This window comes from Trachypithecus francoisi, unplaced genomic scaffold, assembly GCF_009764315.1.
Source record: "Trachypithecus francoisi isolate TF-2019V2 unplaced genomic scaffold, Tfra_2.0 Lachesis_group16, whole genome shotgun sequence".
In the NCBI taxonomy this organism is placed as follows: domain Eukaryota; kingdom Metazoa; phylum Chordata; class Mammalia; order Primates; family Cercopithecidae; genus Trachypithecus; species Trachypithecus francoisi.
This window is the reverse complement of record NW_022681461.1, coordinates 36,204,964-36,220,756: the sequence shown is the minus strand read 5'-3', so window position 1 is coordinate 36,220,756 and position 15,793 is coordinate 36,204,964. Positions and strand designations below refer to the sequence as shown.

Genomic DNA, 15,793 nt, shown 5'->3' with positions numbered 1-15,793 from the left:
CTAGCACTCTGGGAGGCTGACGCAGATGGATCACTTGAGGTCAGGAGTTCAAAAGCAGCCTGGCCAACATAGTGAAACCCTGTCTCTACTGAAAATACAAAAATCAGCTCGGTGTGGTGGCACACACCTGTAGTCCCAGCTACTCGGGAGGCTGAGGCAGGAGAATTGCTTGAACCTGGAAGCGGAGGTTGCAGTGAGCTGAGATCACTCCACTGTACTCCATCCTGGTGGACTGAGTGAGACTCCATCTCTCAAAAAACAACAAAAAAAAAGTTATTCAATCGTGGTGCATCCATATGTTTGACTATTATACAGCCATTAAAAATGATTTAAGATAGTAATCTACAGGAAAGCATAGATGAGACCAGGTGTGGTTGTTCACACCTATAATCCCATCATTTCCAGAGGCTGAGGTGGGAGAATTGCTTGAGTCCCAGAGTTCAAGGCCAGCCTGGGCAACATGGCAAGATCACTGTCTTCAAAAATTAAAAAAAACTATTAGCCGGGTGTGGTGGCATGAGCCCTTGATCCCAGTTACTTGGGAGACTGAGGCAAGGGGATTGCATGAGCTTGAGCCCAGGAGTTTGAGGCTGCAATCAGCTATGATCGTACCACTGCATTTCACCCGGGACAACAGAGTGAGACCCTATCTCTAAAAAAAAAAAAAAAAGGCCGGGCGCGGTGGCTCATGCCTGTAATCCTGGCACTTTGGGAGGCTGAGGCAGACAGATCATGAGGTCAGGAGATGGAGACCATCCTGGCCAACACGGAGAAACCCCGTCTCTACTAAAAAAATTAGCTGGGCATAGTGACGGGTGCCTGTAGTCCCAGCTACTCGGGAGGCTGAGGCAGGAGAATGGCATGAACCCAGGCGGCGGGGCTTGCAGTGAGCTGAGATCATGCCACTGCACTCCAGCCTGGGCGAAAGAGCGAGACAAAAAAAAGGAAAAAGAAAAGGAAAAAAGGATATATATATCTGATATTACCTGCTCCCCCATTTCTTGAGAAATAATACACGAAAATGTAAGCAGTAATGCAATGGTATGGTGATTTTCCTTACTCTTTAATATGTATTTCATAATTTTCTACAGCGTAATAATAAACATGTTTAGTTTTTTTTTTTTTTTTTTTTTTTTTGAGACGGGGTCTTGCTCTGTCGCCCAGGCTGGAGTGCAGTGGCCGGATCTCAGCTCACTGCAAGCTCCGCCTCCCGGGTTCACGCCATTCTCCTGCCTCAGCCTCCCGAGTAGCTAGGACTACAGGCCCCCGCCACCTCGCCCGGCTAGTTTTTTTTGGTATTTTTAGTAGAGACGGGGTTTCACCATGTTAGCCAGGATGGTCTCGATCTCCTGACCTCGTGATCCGCCCGTCTCGGCCTCCCAAAGTGCTAGGATTACAGGCTTGAGCCACCGCGCCCGGCCACATGTTTAGTTTTTTAAAAAGCAGTCACCAAAGCACTCCCCAGGACCAGCAAGAGTCTAGTAGAATTTATCTCTATTATTCTGTGACATGTCAATGGCTGAGGAGCAGGTTTCTATATCAGAGATTGGGGGTTCTCCTATCTTGCGTAGGTCTCAAGCGAGCAGGGCATCAACTCCAGCATGACCTGTTCTTTGATACCTTGAAGATTCAGTGTGGCTGCTCAGTGAAGGAGGTCTTGGGCAGGGCTGCTCAGCGGCAGATCAATTTTCGGCTCTTTGAGGATGGCACGGTAAGTCAAATTATCAGTATTTTTACCAGTTTTTCAAATTTTCACATCCCTTCTCATTAAAAGCTTTTCTCTTTGTTTTTAAAAAATCAAAAGTAAAACTTTAGGCACAGTCTATTTTTTCATGAACAAGTGTTATTTACAATATGCAATACTGTGATCTTTTCAGTAAAGGATCATTCACCCTTTGCTTTCTTTTAGACTTTGTGTTTTCATATGTGGGACTGAAATGCACATATTTTGCTTATAATTGAAGGGGTGGCCTGCCCCTCCACACCTGTGGGCGTTCTCGTTAGGTGGAACGAGAGACTTGAGAAAAGAAATGAGACACAGAGACAAATAAAGAGAAAGAAAAAGTGGGCCCAGGGGACCCATGCCGGCACCGGTCTCTGAGTTCCCTCAGTATTTATTGATCATTCTCTTTACCATCTTAGAAAAAGGGAAGTGGCAGGATAATAGGATCATCTTAGGGAGAAGGTCAGCAGTAAGACATATGAATAAAGATCTCTGTGACATGAATGAGTTTAAGGAAAGGTGCTTTGCCTTGATATACATATGCAAACATCTCCATAAACCTTTTTAGTGCATAAAGAGCAGCATTGCACCAGCAAGTCCCACCTTTCGCCCTAAGGCGGTTTTCTGCCATCTTAGTAAATAGAACATACAATCCATACAATCGGGTTTTACACTGAGATGTTCCATTGCCCAGGGACAGGCAGGAGACAGATGCTTTTCTCTATCTCAACTGCCAAGAGGCCTTCTTTCCTCTACACTAGTCCTTCTCAGCACAGACCCTTCACGGGTGTCAGGCTGGCGGATGATCAGGTCTTTCCCTTCCCACAAGGCCATATTTCAGACTATCACATGGGGAGAAACCTTGGACAATACCTGGCTTTCCTAGGCAGAGGTCCCTGCGACCTTTGGCAGTGTATGTGTCCCTGGGTACTTGAAATTAAGAGAATGGTGATGACTTTTCACAAGCATACTGCCTTCAGGCCCTTGTTTAACAAAACATACCCTGCACAGCCCCAAATCCTTTAAACCTTGAGTCACCACAGCACACGTCTCTTGCAAGGACAAGGTTGGGGGTAGGGTCACAGATTAATAGCATCTCAAATACAGAACAAAATGGAGTCTCTTATGTCTACTTCTTTCTATATAGACACAGTAACAGTCTGATCTCGCTTTCTTTTCCCCACAATAATACTCCTCTCTTCACAGTATGACTGACTTTAAGATAAAGACTCTGATAACTAATATGGTAAAGTAGGTTAAGGGAAGAAAAAGATAAGCATGTCTAGCTTCAAAAGGAGTGTCCTGAAGCCATGGAATGTTAGAGTTCAGAGGTGGCTGGCAAAACACGAAGCCTTGGGAAGCCTAGGACTGGTCTAGCCACCTTCCTCTAAGCCTTAGCTTGGATATGATTGTACCCTGATATTTTGGAATGATGGGATTTCTCCCCTTTGACCTCTCTTGGGATTCCTCCAGTGATCTTGGAGTTTAGAGTTGATGTTTCCCATTTTGTTTTTGTTTCTGTAGCTTGGTATTTCTCTTGATGAAACAGTCAATGAAAAAGATCTGGACGATTTGTTGTGGATCTTTGGTTGTGAGTCATCGGCAGTAAGTAAAATAAAAGCATGCATTCCCCGTCATGGCTATTAGAGGTGGTAGCAAAGGTAGCTTTTCCCCTGAGTGTGAGGGAGAAGGGGCCCAAGTGTGACACTGGTAGCTTGTTAAAATTATTCCACTGTCGCTTGCTGGTCACTGCTGACAGCTGGAGGTCACTGCTGTAGGGCTTCAGCCAGTATTATGCAGCCAGGCTAGTTGGAAAGATTGTTAATGGTGTTTCTTTCATTGAATGTGCTTCTAGGCTGGGCGCGGTGGCTCACATCTGTAATCCTAGCACTTTGGGAGATCAAGGGGGGGATGGATCACCTGAGGTCAGGAGTTCGAGACCAGCCTGACCAACATGGAGAAACCCTATCTCTACTAAAAATACAAAATTATCCAGGCGTGGTGGTGCATACCTGTAATCCCAGCTACTCGGGAGGCTGAGGCGGGAGAATCACTTGAAGCTGGGAGGCGGAGGTTGCAGGGAGCTGAGATTGCACCATTGCACTGTAGCCTGGGCAACAAGAGCAAAACTCCATCTCAGAAAAAAAAAGAAAAAAGAAAGAAACTGCCTCTAATATAAAGATGCAAGACATTGGTATCTTGGTTATGTCATTCATTGGAAAACTATGATATTCATTTAATACATATTTATTGAGGACCCAATATGTGTCAGGTGCTATGCTAGGCCCTGAGGACACAGTGGTGAATTAGACGTGCTTCTTGTCCTCATGGAGCTTACAGTTTATTAGGGATTCAGACAAGCTTAAGATTAGAATCCAGGTGGGTGATGTGTGAAGATGTTCTGGGAGCTCACAGGATGAGCTCCTTACCAACAAGATGAGCAGGAGTTATCTAGACCAAGATGGCACAATAGAGGGAAAGGAAGATGGGGTCCCAGTGTTCTAGACACTGGAGAAAGCAGTCACAAAGGCTGGGAGAGGGAGTACATGAAAGTTATAAGCAGTTCAGTGTAATGAGTTGCTTTCTAAAATATGAAGAAGCAGGGACAAGCAAGAGAAGGGTTACTATTCCATGGGATGAGAGTGAAAGAGAGCAGACAGTAGCTACCTGGACTTATGGCAAGGTGTTAATCACAACAGCCTACACTGCCTGGTGTGTATTAATCACTAAGTAAATATTTGTTAAATGGATAGATGAAAGGAAGTAGAAATACCTTCCAGAGTGCTGAGTGGTGCTGTCTTGCTTATCTGTGCCCTCTTTGAGAGAGGACTTCAAAGGGTTATAACAGATAACATTCATAAATCATCAAAGAAGCATCACAGTGTTCTTTTTTAAAGCTCAATTAATAAACAGGACTGAGTTAGCTCCTTCTCTGTAGAATTCTGCACTAAATTTAATCGGTGGTTAAATTTGGTTCATGCATTTCAGAAATGTTTCTGGAGCATCACTAAGGGGTCAAGAGGGCCATTGTTTTAGTTCATTTGCATTGGAGTACCTGAGGCTAAGTAATTTATAAATAAAAGAGGTTTATTTGGCTCATGGTTCTGCAGGGTGTGCTGTGCAAGAAGCATCTGTTTCTGGTGAGGGTTTCAGGAAGCTTCCTCTCGTGGAAGAAGGGGAAGGGGGAGCAGGTGAAAGAAAAAGGAAAAGAGAGAGGAGGGAGGTGCCAGGCTCTTTTTAGCAATCATTTCTCATCAGTTCTCATGGGAACTAGTAGAGTGAGAACTCACTCATTATTGTGAAGACAGCACCAAGCCCATCTTCAACACTGGGGATCACATTTCACCCTGAGATCTGGAGGGGACAAGTATTCAATCTGAAGTCATATTACTAGCTGGCGAGGAATGAGGATCAAGCCATGTATTAATTATATATTCTGGATATTCAACCCTTATCAGATATATGACTTACATATATTTTCTTCCATTCTGTGGGTAGTCTCTTAACTATCTTGATAATGTTCCTTGATGTACACACATTTTAAATTTTGTAGAAAGTCAATTTATCTAATTTTTTGGTATGTTTATTGTTTATTCCTTTGGTGTCAATTTAAGAAACCATTGCCAGATCCAAGGTCATGCAGATTAGCACCTGTATTTTCTTTTTTTTGAGTTGGAGTCTTGCTATATTGCCCGGGCTGGAGTGCAGCGGCGTGATCTCAGCTCATTGCAAGCTCCGCCTCTCAGGTTCACACCATTCTCCTACCTCAGCCTCCCAAGTAGCTGGGACTACAGGCGCCTGCCAACAAGCCCGGCTAATTTTTTTGTATTTTTAGTAAAGATGGGGTTTCACCATGTTAGCCAGGATGGTCTTGATCTCCTGACCTCATGATCTGCCTGCCTCGGCCTCCCAAAGTGCTAGGATTACAGGCATGAGCCACCGCACCTGGCCTATTTTCTTCTAAGCTTTAGTCGTTTTAGCTTTTAAATTTACATCTTTGGCCAGGCACAGTGGCCCATGACTGTATTCCCAGCACTTTGGGAAGCCAAGGCAGGCAGATTGCTTGAGCCAGGAGTTCGTGACCAGCCTGGACAGCATGGTGAAGCCTTGTCTCTAGAAAAATACAAAAATCAGCCAGGTGTGGTGGCATGCACCTGTAGCCCCAGCTACTCAGGAGACTGAGGTAGGAGGATCGAGCCCAGTAGGGCCGAGGCTACAGTGAGTTGAGATTGTGCCACTGCACTCCAGCCTGGGTGCTAGAGCAAGGCCCTGACTCAAAAAAATAATAATAAGTAGATAAATGAGTACAATTATATATTTGATCCATTTTGAATGCTTTGTGGCCCAGCCACCCAGAAGCCTGGATGTCCACATGTGGCTCCAGGCACAGCTCTGGCCCTGTCATCTCTGTGTTTCTCCTTCAGGAACTGGTTGCTGAAAGCATGGGAGAGGAGTGTAGAGGTATTCCAGGGTCCATGTTCAAGAGGACCAGCCCGTTCCTCACCCATCAAGTGTTCAACAGGTTTGTGTGTCTTGTGTGACTTCTGCGTTTTGTGCTTTGGCAATCAGCTAGGGAGCTCGGCAGAGTGCTGCTGCTGACTTCGCCTACTGTGGCCTGGTTATTGTGGCTCAGCCGTGGCTCACAAGTATCTCATCCTCGTAAGGATCCCGTTCCTGACTTGGGAAAAGCACACTTTGTTTCCTGGTGGCTCTGCTCCCTTGGCACAGTCAAGAAGCAGGGATGTGGGATGAATAATTGCCAGGCTGAAGTTCATTCCCAAGAGCCCTATATCCTCTTCTTCCCAACCTTCAACTCCTACCCACAGTCAGCTTATTGTCCAAGGCATCCTCTGAGGTTTGTGGGGGTCTGTGCCCTTCTCTCTGAGTGTAGTTGACCTATTATCCATGGCCAAAATTGATCTGCATTTTGAAGGTAGATTTTGGTGTGTCTTATATTTCAGGAGGATGTGCATGGACTCATATCTACTTTTGGGGCCCCTAATTCTATGTTTTGTGTTCACAGTTACCACTCTGAAACAAATATTGTCCGGTATATGAAGAAACTGGAAAATAAAGACATTTCCCTTGTTCACAGCATGATTCCACTGGTAGTTATTTGTGGCCTTTTTTCTCATTTCCAAGCTACCCCAATCCCACCTCTCTTGGTCCTACCTAATATGCTCCAAGAGCAACAAAGGGGTGGCCATGCTGGGAGAATGGAGGGTTGATTGATGGACTATAGAAAATCACTAATGTGATACATTTTGGATGTGCTTCTTAAAGGGATCCTGCACCATGAAACTGAACAGTTCGTCTGAACTCGCAGTAAGTAGCTCACTTCTATAAGTGGATACTCAGCAAGGGGCAGTGGTTCTGGCTTCCACCTAAGCCCAGAACTAGTGAAATCTACTGGGACTGTGATTCTGTGATTGAAGAACTATTTTAATAATTCTTCACCTTGCTATTCACCAATCTTGGGAGAATCCCTGTATTTCTCACTTCATCATTTAAATGTATGAGTAAACTTATTTTATTAATACTTTTTTTTTTTTTTTGAGGCGGAGTCTCGCTCTGTCTCCCAGGCTGGAGTGCAGTGGCGCGATCTTGGCTCGCTGCAAGCTCCGCCTCCCAGGTTCCCGCCATTCTCCTGCCTCAGCCTCCTGAGTAGCTGGGACTACAGGCGCCCGCCACCTCGCCCGGCTGATTTTTTGTATTTTTACTAGAGATGGGGTTTCACCGTGTTAGCCAGGATAGTCTCGATCTCCTGACCTTGTGATCCGCCCACCTCGGCCTCCCAAAGTGCTGGGATTACAAGCGTAAGCCACCTCACCAGGCCTTTTTAAATAAAATTAATTAAATATATATGGTATTTATGCCTTTCTATCCTATCCCTCACCCACCCCCACCCGCTTTAAACCTGTCATATTAAAAGCTTTTTGAAAAAAATTATTTATAGTTCTAAATCTCAGGTAGAATTAAGAACCTTAAGCCTTCTTTCTAGGGATCCATTCCTGTATCAGAAAGATAGGGGTTCAAGTCAACAGAAGATTTGTACAACTCGCTGTTGTGGTTGGCAAGTATCTCTACCAGGCCAGGATCCATTTTAGCAAAGCTTTTTTTTTTCCTTTCATTTCTTACGTTTATTCTGATGTGACAAATCGTATCAGACAAAAGAAATCATTTTATATCATGATAAGATTTCCCTCTCCATTTTTTTTTTAAAAATAGAATCAGGGTCATGCTATGTTGGCCAGTCTGATCTCAGACTCCTGGCCTCAAGCAGTCCTCCCACCTCGGCCTCCCAAAGTTCTGGAATTATAGGTGTGAACCACTGCGACTGGCCTACCCATTTACTTTTGTGTTTGTTTCTTGTTCCACTTAGTGAAGAGAACAATATATTGCTATATAAGAGTCTGTGCCAAGCATATCTGAAGCAACCCGTTGTGTTTCATGGAAAGAGATCTATTTGGGGGGCTTTTTTCCCTGCAAAGCTAGCAAAACATTGCATTTTTGTATAAGTTCCCTTTCTGGGCAACTATGTCCCAGTTTTAAATGAAGACAGTAATGGTACTTACCTTATAAGGTTGTGGTGGAACTTAAATAAATTGACATATGTATAGCGCTTAGAACAATGCCTGGCACATAGCTTTTCTCATCATCATCATTATTATTAAAGTTATGATTGCTATTGCTATTATCATATGTATATATGCGTTTTTGTTTTCTGTCTTTTCAGCCTATCACATGGAAAGAATTTGCAAACATCCACCCCTTTGTGCCTCTGGACCAAGCTCAAGGATATCAGCAGCTTTTCCGAGAGCTTGAGAAGGATTTGTGTGAACTCACAGGTTATGACCACATCTGTTTCCAGCCAAACAGGTAAGGGCATTTCTTTTCTTGTTGTTTCAGCAACCTATTGTTTTATAGCATACACCCCAAAACTTAAAGGCTTAGAACAACAACTTGTTATTTATGTTATTCTATGACTTGCTAGACAGTTCCACTCCACTGGGGAGGGCATGGCTAGAAGGTGCACCATGTTCTCCCTCACATAGCTGGTGAGGAGCTGTGGGCTGGGAGTGCATTTGAGGATGTTCACTAGGGCCTTGGTTTTTCTCCATATGGGGCTCTCCTTGTAGTTCCTTGAGCTTCCTTGTTCCTTACAGCACAATGTCAGGGTTCAAAATGCGTGTTCCCAGATGAAGCATGCAGAAGCTGCAAATCTCTAATGGCCCAACCTCCTAAGTTACACTGCATTCCTTCCAGATTAGTCTATCTATTAAAGCAAGTCACAGGGCGAGCCCAGATTGAATCAGGGAGGGGCAACACCTGGGTGTGAATGTTGGGAGATGTGGTTCATTGTGGGCTGTCTTTGGAAGCTAGCTTACTACACCTGTCAGTGACACAGCATAAGAAGAAGAATCAAGCACACATGCTGAATTCCAACAAGTGTCTCAGTTTAGTAGGGGCAGGAGAACCTGGATCCTGCTTTGGTAATGTCACTAACTTTGAAAGGTCCTGTCTCCTCTTTCAGCCTCAATTTCTTTGTAAAGGAAAAACTTTGAAGAAGAACAGTGATTTTCAAAAGCAACAGCCTCCAGCAAAATCTCCTGGACACTTGTTAAAAGTACAAATTCCAGGCCCCACTCCAGAGGTACTGATCATAACCTCCAGGGGTTGAGACTAAGAATCTTTATTTTTATTTTTATTATTTATTTATTTATTTTTTTGAGACGGAGTCTTGCTGTGTTGCCCAGGCTGGAGTGCAGTGGCGCAATCTCGGCTCACTGCAAGCTCCGCCTCCTGGGTTCACGCCATTCTCCCGCCTCAGCCTCCAAGTAGCTGGGACTACAGGTGCCCGCCACCACGCCCAGCTAGTTTTTTTTTTTTTTTGTATTTTTAGTAGAGACGGGGTTTCACCATGTTAGCCAGGATGGTCTTGATCTCCTGATCTCGTGATCCACCCGCCTCGGCCTCCCAAAGTGCTGGGATTACAGGCTTGAGCCACCGCGCCCGGCCCTTTATTTTTATTTTTAAATTTATTTTTATTTTTATTCATTTATTTATTTTTTGAGATGGGGTTTTGCTCTTGTTGCCCAGGTTGGAGTACAATGGCATGATCTCGGCTCACCGCAACCTCTGCCTCCCGCATTCAAACGATTCTCCTGCCTCAGCCTCCCAAGTAGCTGGGATTACAGGCATGCACCCCCACACCCAGCTAACTTTGCATTTTTGGTAGAAATGGGGTTTCTCCATGTTGGTCAGGCTGGTCTCTAACTCTTGACCTCAGGTGATGTGCCTGGCTTGGCCTCCCAAAGTGTTGGGATTACAGGCATGAGCCACCACGCCTGGCCTAGAATCTTTATTTTTAAGACAAAACCAAGTGATTCTAATACCCAGTCAATTTGGAATCCCCTGGATTTGTGGTCTTTCTGCCTTCATGATGATAGATGACAGATAGACAGATGATAGATTGATAGATACATAGATAGATGAATAATAGATGGGCAGGAAACATATTATCAGTGTGTGAGTTTCCATGTTAGAACATCTTCAGAAAATGAGTTATGGTATCTGCCCCTAGGTTCTCCACCTCCTACTGCTCAAAGTGTAGTTCTCTACCAGCAGCCTCAGAGTTGATCCCTCTGGGAGCTGGTTAGTAACACAAAATTTCTGTTTCAAGATGCCGTTCCTCCTATTTTGTAACATAGACTACACAGCAAAGCCATGTACTTTGTAAAAACAATACACCCTATAAAATACAAACCCTTTGGGAAGAGGGTATGTAGCAATGAAAAGATACAGTGCTCTCAATTGTGTCTTTTTTTTTTTTTTTTTTTGAGGCGGAGTCTCGCTCTGCCGCCCAGGCTGGAGTGCTGTGGCCGGATCTCAGCTCACTGCAAGCTCTGCCTCCCGGGTTCACGCCATTCTCCTGCCTCAGCCTCCCGAGTAGCTGGGACTACAGGCGCCCGCCACCTCGCCCGGCTAATTTTTTTGTATTTTTTAGTAGAGACGGGGTTTCACCATGTTAGCCAGGATGGTCTCGATCTCCTGACCTCGTGATCCGCCCGTCTCGGCCTCCCAAAGTGCTGGGATTACAGGCTTGAGCCACCGCGCCCAGCCTCAATTGTGTCTTAAAGTCTCACTTCATAAATAGGTAGGAGCTGATAGCATGAAAGTCAAGCTTTAGTATACCTTCGTTAGAACTTCATGACTCGTTTTTGTTTTGTTTTGTTTTAAGAGAGGAACCTCAGTGAATTCTTAACCTTGAGGCAATGATAGTTATTAAATGTTGAAAATTAAGAAATTTCGCCCTCTAGTGACGGAATATAATCACATCTTCACTGTCATTCTGGAGAGTGTTTTTTCAAGACTATTTTAATTCTGGTTATTAGCTCTTGCAGTAAATTGTGATTCCAGCCAGGCTCCTGGAAGACTGACCTAAGAATCAGGAAATTTGTCTTTTTAAAGCAGTGGTTTACAACCTTGGCTAGGAATTACATCCATCCCATGGTGACTTTATAACATTCCTGATGCCCGTATCACAATCCCGGATTGAATCATAATCTCAATGGAGAATGACTGGGGTGATGGAAGGGACCCAGGCGTGAGTATTTCTTTACAGTTCCCTACATGATTCCAACTTGCAGCCAAGGTTGAGAACTAGTGTCTCCGTTGCTTTTCCTTATACACCTGGTGTTCTTTCTTTGTCCTAATTTTTCTCATTTGTATGATGGACAGTGAGACTCCATACCCTATCCCAGTCTTGCAGAGGGCAAGAGATCTTTATCACAATGTCATTCCTGGTAATGATGTCTTCTCCGGTTCCTAAGATTCCCAGCTATAACATCCATTCCCAAGAGCTGATTTGAGCATGGCAGGGGCTTTGCATAAGGTTTAGGCTTAGATGAAGGAATGAAGGATGTTTCTGGTCATCAGCAGAAGCTGCTGTGACAGATGGGAAAATGCCTTATTCTTTGTTGAGAAAGTACAGGGCCATTCTTCTAGTGAGTAAATGTAATTTGGTGTCTTAATTTGCAGAAAAAAAAGAAGGGATACAGCACCTATTCCATATATAAGTGATTTCTTTTTGACCGTGTTTCAATTCCTATTTTGGCTTGTTTGTGCTAATCGCTGCACACGTGGATGACAAGTTCCTTGTCTTATAATTATTCTGTGTCTACAACAGGGCTTATATGTTGGCTAGTTTGTCATGATGTACTGCTGGCTAGAGTCCAGTGAAGTCTAGGGGACCTATATGCACTTCACGTTTTTTGTAAGAAGAAACACAGGCTTCTTCACTACTCTGCACAGAGTAAGACTTTCTAATACCATGTCAGCCACTGACGTTATACTCAAAATAGCAGGCGCAGTCACAGGTATCATCAAGGAACCATTTCCTGGTAATTTCATTTATACCTGACTAATTAGAGTCAGTCAGTGTGTCTGTAGAGTTCTGTAGTCACAAAAAGTTTTGAATTTGAATGTTTCCTTTCCTTTACTGTATGATATTGTATTGTATGATATTATTATTGTATGATATTGCAGATGACGTATTTTTAGGAGGTAGCCTTAGTAGTATTTCACAACTCTAAAGTATTTTTTATTGTGGTAAAATATACATAACACAAAATTGACTGTTTTAAGTATTTTTAAGTGTACAGTTCAGAGGCATTAAGTATATTCACATTGTTGTACAACCATCACTATTATCCATCTGAGAGCTTTTTAATTTTCTCAAATTCAAGCTCAGAACCTGTTAAACAGTAACTCTTCATTTCCTCTTTCCCCTTTTACCTGGCCCCTGGCGGCCACCATTCTACTTTCTGGCTCCATGAATTTGACTACTTTAGGAATCTCATATAACTGGATCATACAATATTTGCCCTTTTGTGTCTGGCTTATTTTAGCATAATGTCTTCAAGGTTCATCAATGTTGTGGCGTGTGTCAGAATTTACTTCCTCTTTTCTTTTTTTCAGATAGGGTCTCATTCTTTTGCCCAGGCTGGAGTGCGGTAGCAGGATCTTGGCTCACTACAACCTTGGCCTCCCAGGCTCACGCGATCTTCCTGCCTCACTTAGCTTCCTCCCACTTAGCTGGGACTACCGGCACACACCAGTATGACTGGCTATTTTTAAACATTTTTGTAGAGACAGGGGTCTCGCTATGTTGCCCAGGCTGGTCTGGAACTCCTGACCTGAAGTGATCCTCCTGCCTTGGCCTCCCAAAGTCCTGGGATTACATGTAAGCATGATCTCCTGCGCCTGGCCTACTTCCTTTTAAGGCGGAATATTTCATTGCATATATATAGCACATTTTGTTTATCCATTTATCCATCGAGGGACACTAGGGTTGTTCCATCCTTTCGGCTGTAGTGAATAATGCCACTTTACATTGACGTGCAAGTATCTAGTTGAGGCCCTGCTTTCTGCTTTTGTTTTGGTGTATATCCAGAAGTGGAGTTGCTGGATATAGGGCAATTGTATGTTTAATTTTTTGAGGAATAGCCATTCCCACCAGCAGTGCACAAAGGTTCTGATTTCTCCATATCCCCCACCAACATTTGTTATTTTCTGTTTCTTCAAGTAATAGCAATTGTGAGAGGTGTAAAGTGGTATCTCATTGTGGTTTTAATGGCCATTTCCCCAATGATCAGCGATGTTGAGCATCTTTTCATATGCTTACCATGCATTTGTACATCTTCTGCGGAGAAATGTGTATTCAAGTCCTTTGCCCTTTTAAAAATTGGGTTTCTTAGGAGATTTGTTGTTGAGTTATAGTAGTTCTTTGTATCTTTTTTTTTTTTTTTTTTTTTTTGAGGCGGAGTCTCGCTCTGTCGCCCGGACTGGAGTGCAGTGGCCGGATCTCAGCTCACTGCAAGCTCCGCCTCCCGGGTTCACGCCATTCTCCTGCCTCAGCCTCCCGAGTAGCTGGGGCTACAGGCGCCCGCCACCTCGCCCGGCTAGTTTTTTTGTATTTTTAGTAGAGACGGGGTTTCACTGTGTTAGCCAGGATGGTCTCGATCTCCTGACCTCGTGATCCACCCGTCTCGGCCTCCCAAAGTGCTGGGATTACAGGCTTGAGCCACCGCGCCCGGCCTCTTTTTTTTTTTTTTGAGATGGAGTCCCGCTCTGTTGCCCAGGCTGGAGCGCAGTGGCACCATCTCGGCTCACTGGAACCTCCACCTCCCAGGTTCAAGCAATTCCCATGCCTCAGCCTCCCGAGTAGGGACTACAGGCGCCTACCCCCATGGCCAGCGAATTTTTTTGTATTTTTAGTAGAGACAGCGTTTTGCCATGTTGGCCATGCTGGTCTCAAACTCCTGATCTCAGGTGGTCCGCCCATCTCATCCTCCCGAAGTGCTGGGATTACAGGTGTGAGACACCATGCCTGGCTTTTTTTTTGTTGTTGTTGTTGAGACGGAGTCTCGCTCTGTCGCCCAGGCTGGAGTGCAGTGGCCGGATCTCAGCTCACTGCAAGCTCCGCCTCCCGGGTTCACGCCATTCTCCTGCCTCAGCCTCCCAAGTAGCTGGGACTACAGGCACCCGCCACCTCACCCGGCTAGTTTTTTTGTATTTTTTTTAGTAGAGACGGGGTTTCACCGGGTTAGCCAGGATGGTCTCGATCTCCTGACCTTGTGATCCACCCGTCTCGGCCTCCCAAAGTGCCAGGATTATAGGCTTGAACCACCGTGCCCGGCCTTTTTTTTTTTTTTTTTTTGAGACAAAGTCTTGCTCTGTCGCCCAGGCTGGAGTGCAGTGCGGCGATCTTGGCTCACTGCAACCTCCGCCTCCCAGGTTCAAACAATTCTCCTGCCTCAGCCTCCCAAGTAGCTGGGATTACAGGTGCCCGCTACCACACCTGACTAGTTTTTGTATTTTTAGTAGAGATGGGGTTTCACTATGTTGGCCAGGCTGGTCTCAAACTCCTGATCTCAGGTGATCCTCCCGCCTCGGCCTCCCAAAGTGCTGGGATTACAGACATGACCACCATGCCCAGCCTATGTATTCTTAATTCCTTATCAGATATATGATTTACAAATATCACCTCTCATTCCATGAATTTCCTTTTCACTGTTTTTTGATGCACAAAGGCAACTCTAAATATACAATAAACATAAAGGATTTGCACCTTATCTAGCACAATGTCTGTGGCCTTCTCTGGTAAATATTATCTTTTGGTCAACCCAGATAGTCTAACATTTACCCACTCTTAGTCCTTTTTATTTACATTTTCATTCCTACTATTCATGATCTACCATGGTGCAATTTAGATTTATATTCTGTATTATCTGCATTGACCCGACCCATGAAAGAGACATAGACCCTGACTGGAGAGAAGGGCCCTGCACTGGAAATGCTGTTATTGACCCAGATGCCAGTTGGCCCTGAATGCTGGTAACTGTCTGTCAGAGATGCCACTATGCCTCTGGTATGTTGTGTCTTATTTGGGGTTTCCCAAAATCAGACCCTGAAACAGGGACTTCAGTACAAGAAGTTTATCTGGTTGCTGATCCCAGAAAGCACAGTGGAGAAGTGCAGAGGTGAGACAGGGAAGTGAGGGCATCTGGAAAAGGTTGTATTAGTGACCAGGTTATCACCATCACTGTGTAGGGTTCTAGAGCTAGGTCCCACTGGGGACACTGTGGGAGACTGGATGGAACATGCCTTTGGTTTGTCCCAGTGAAGAGCTGAGGAAGCCAGAATATTTACCAACTGCTCCTTCACTGCCCAGGAAGGACTGAGAGGCTGGAGTCAGCAATACTTGTTCTTCATCTGTTGAGGGCCTCTCCCCGGAGGCCTTAACCCCTCAATACTTGAGGCTTGGTAGTTATGGCCTGTCTTTTAACCAAGAACATGCCTGGCAGAGAATGTCCTCAGGTGGAGAGACACAGATGCTTGAGTTCAGATACGGTCATTTCATATTGGAACTGTCCACAGAAGCTGGAAGTGAGTTTCAGGATGAAACAAAGACCTCTGAGCAGGACAATGATCCTGTCTGCTACAGGTTGCCTATAGTAGGCATGGCTTTTGGCAAATGGATAATAAGTATTATATAACTAGATTAAG

At 44.6% G+C, this 15,793-nt stretch overlaps 1 protein-coding gene across 1 annotated transcript in view; it reads left to right on the top strand.

The window, feature by feature from the left end:
- Positions 1–15,793, top strand: part of GLDC (glycine decarboxylase) — a 120,626-nt gene that overhangs the window by 52,552 nt on the left and 52,281 nt on the right. Inside the window, exons 10-15 of the mRNA XM_033237305.1 lie at positions 1,572–1,711; positions 3,248–3,328; positions 6,148–6,245; positions 6,747–6,831; positions 7,007–7,048; positions 8,460–8,602. Of these exons, the coding sequence (XP_033093196.1) occupies positions 1,572–1,711; positions 3,248–3,328; positions 6,148–6,245; positions 6,747–6,831; positions 7,007–7,048; positions 8,460–8,602 (589 nt within the window). The remainder of the gene's footprint in view (positions 1–1,571; positions 1,712–3,247; positions 3,329–6,147; positions 6,246–6,746; positions 6,832–7,006; positions 7,049–8,459; positions 8,603–15,793) is intronic.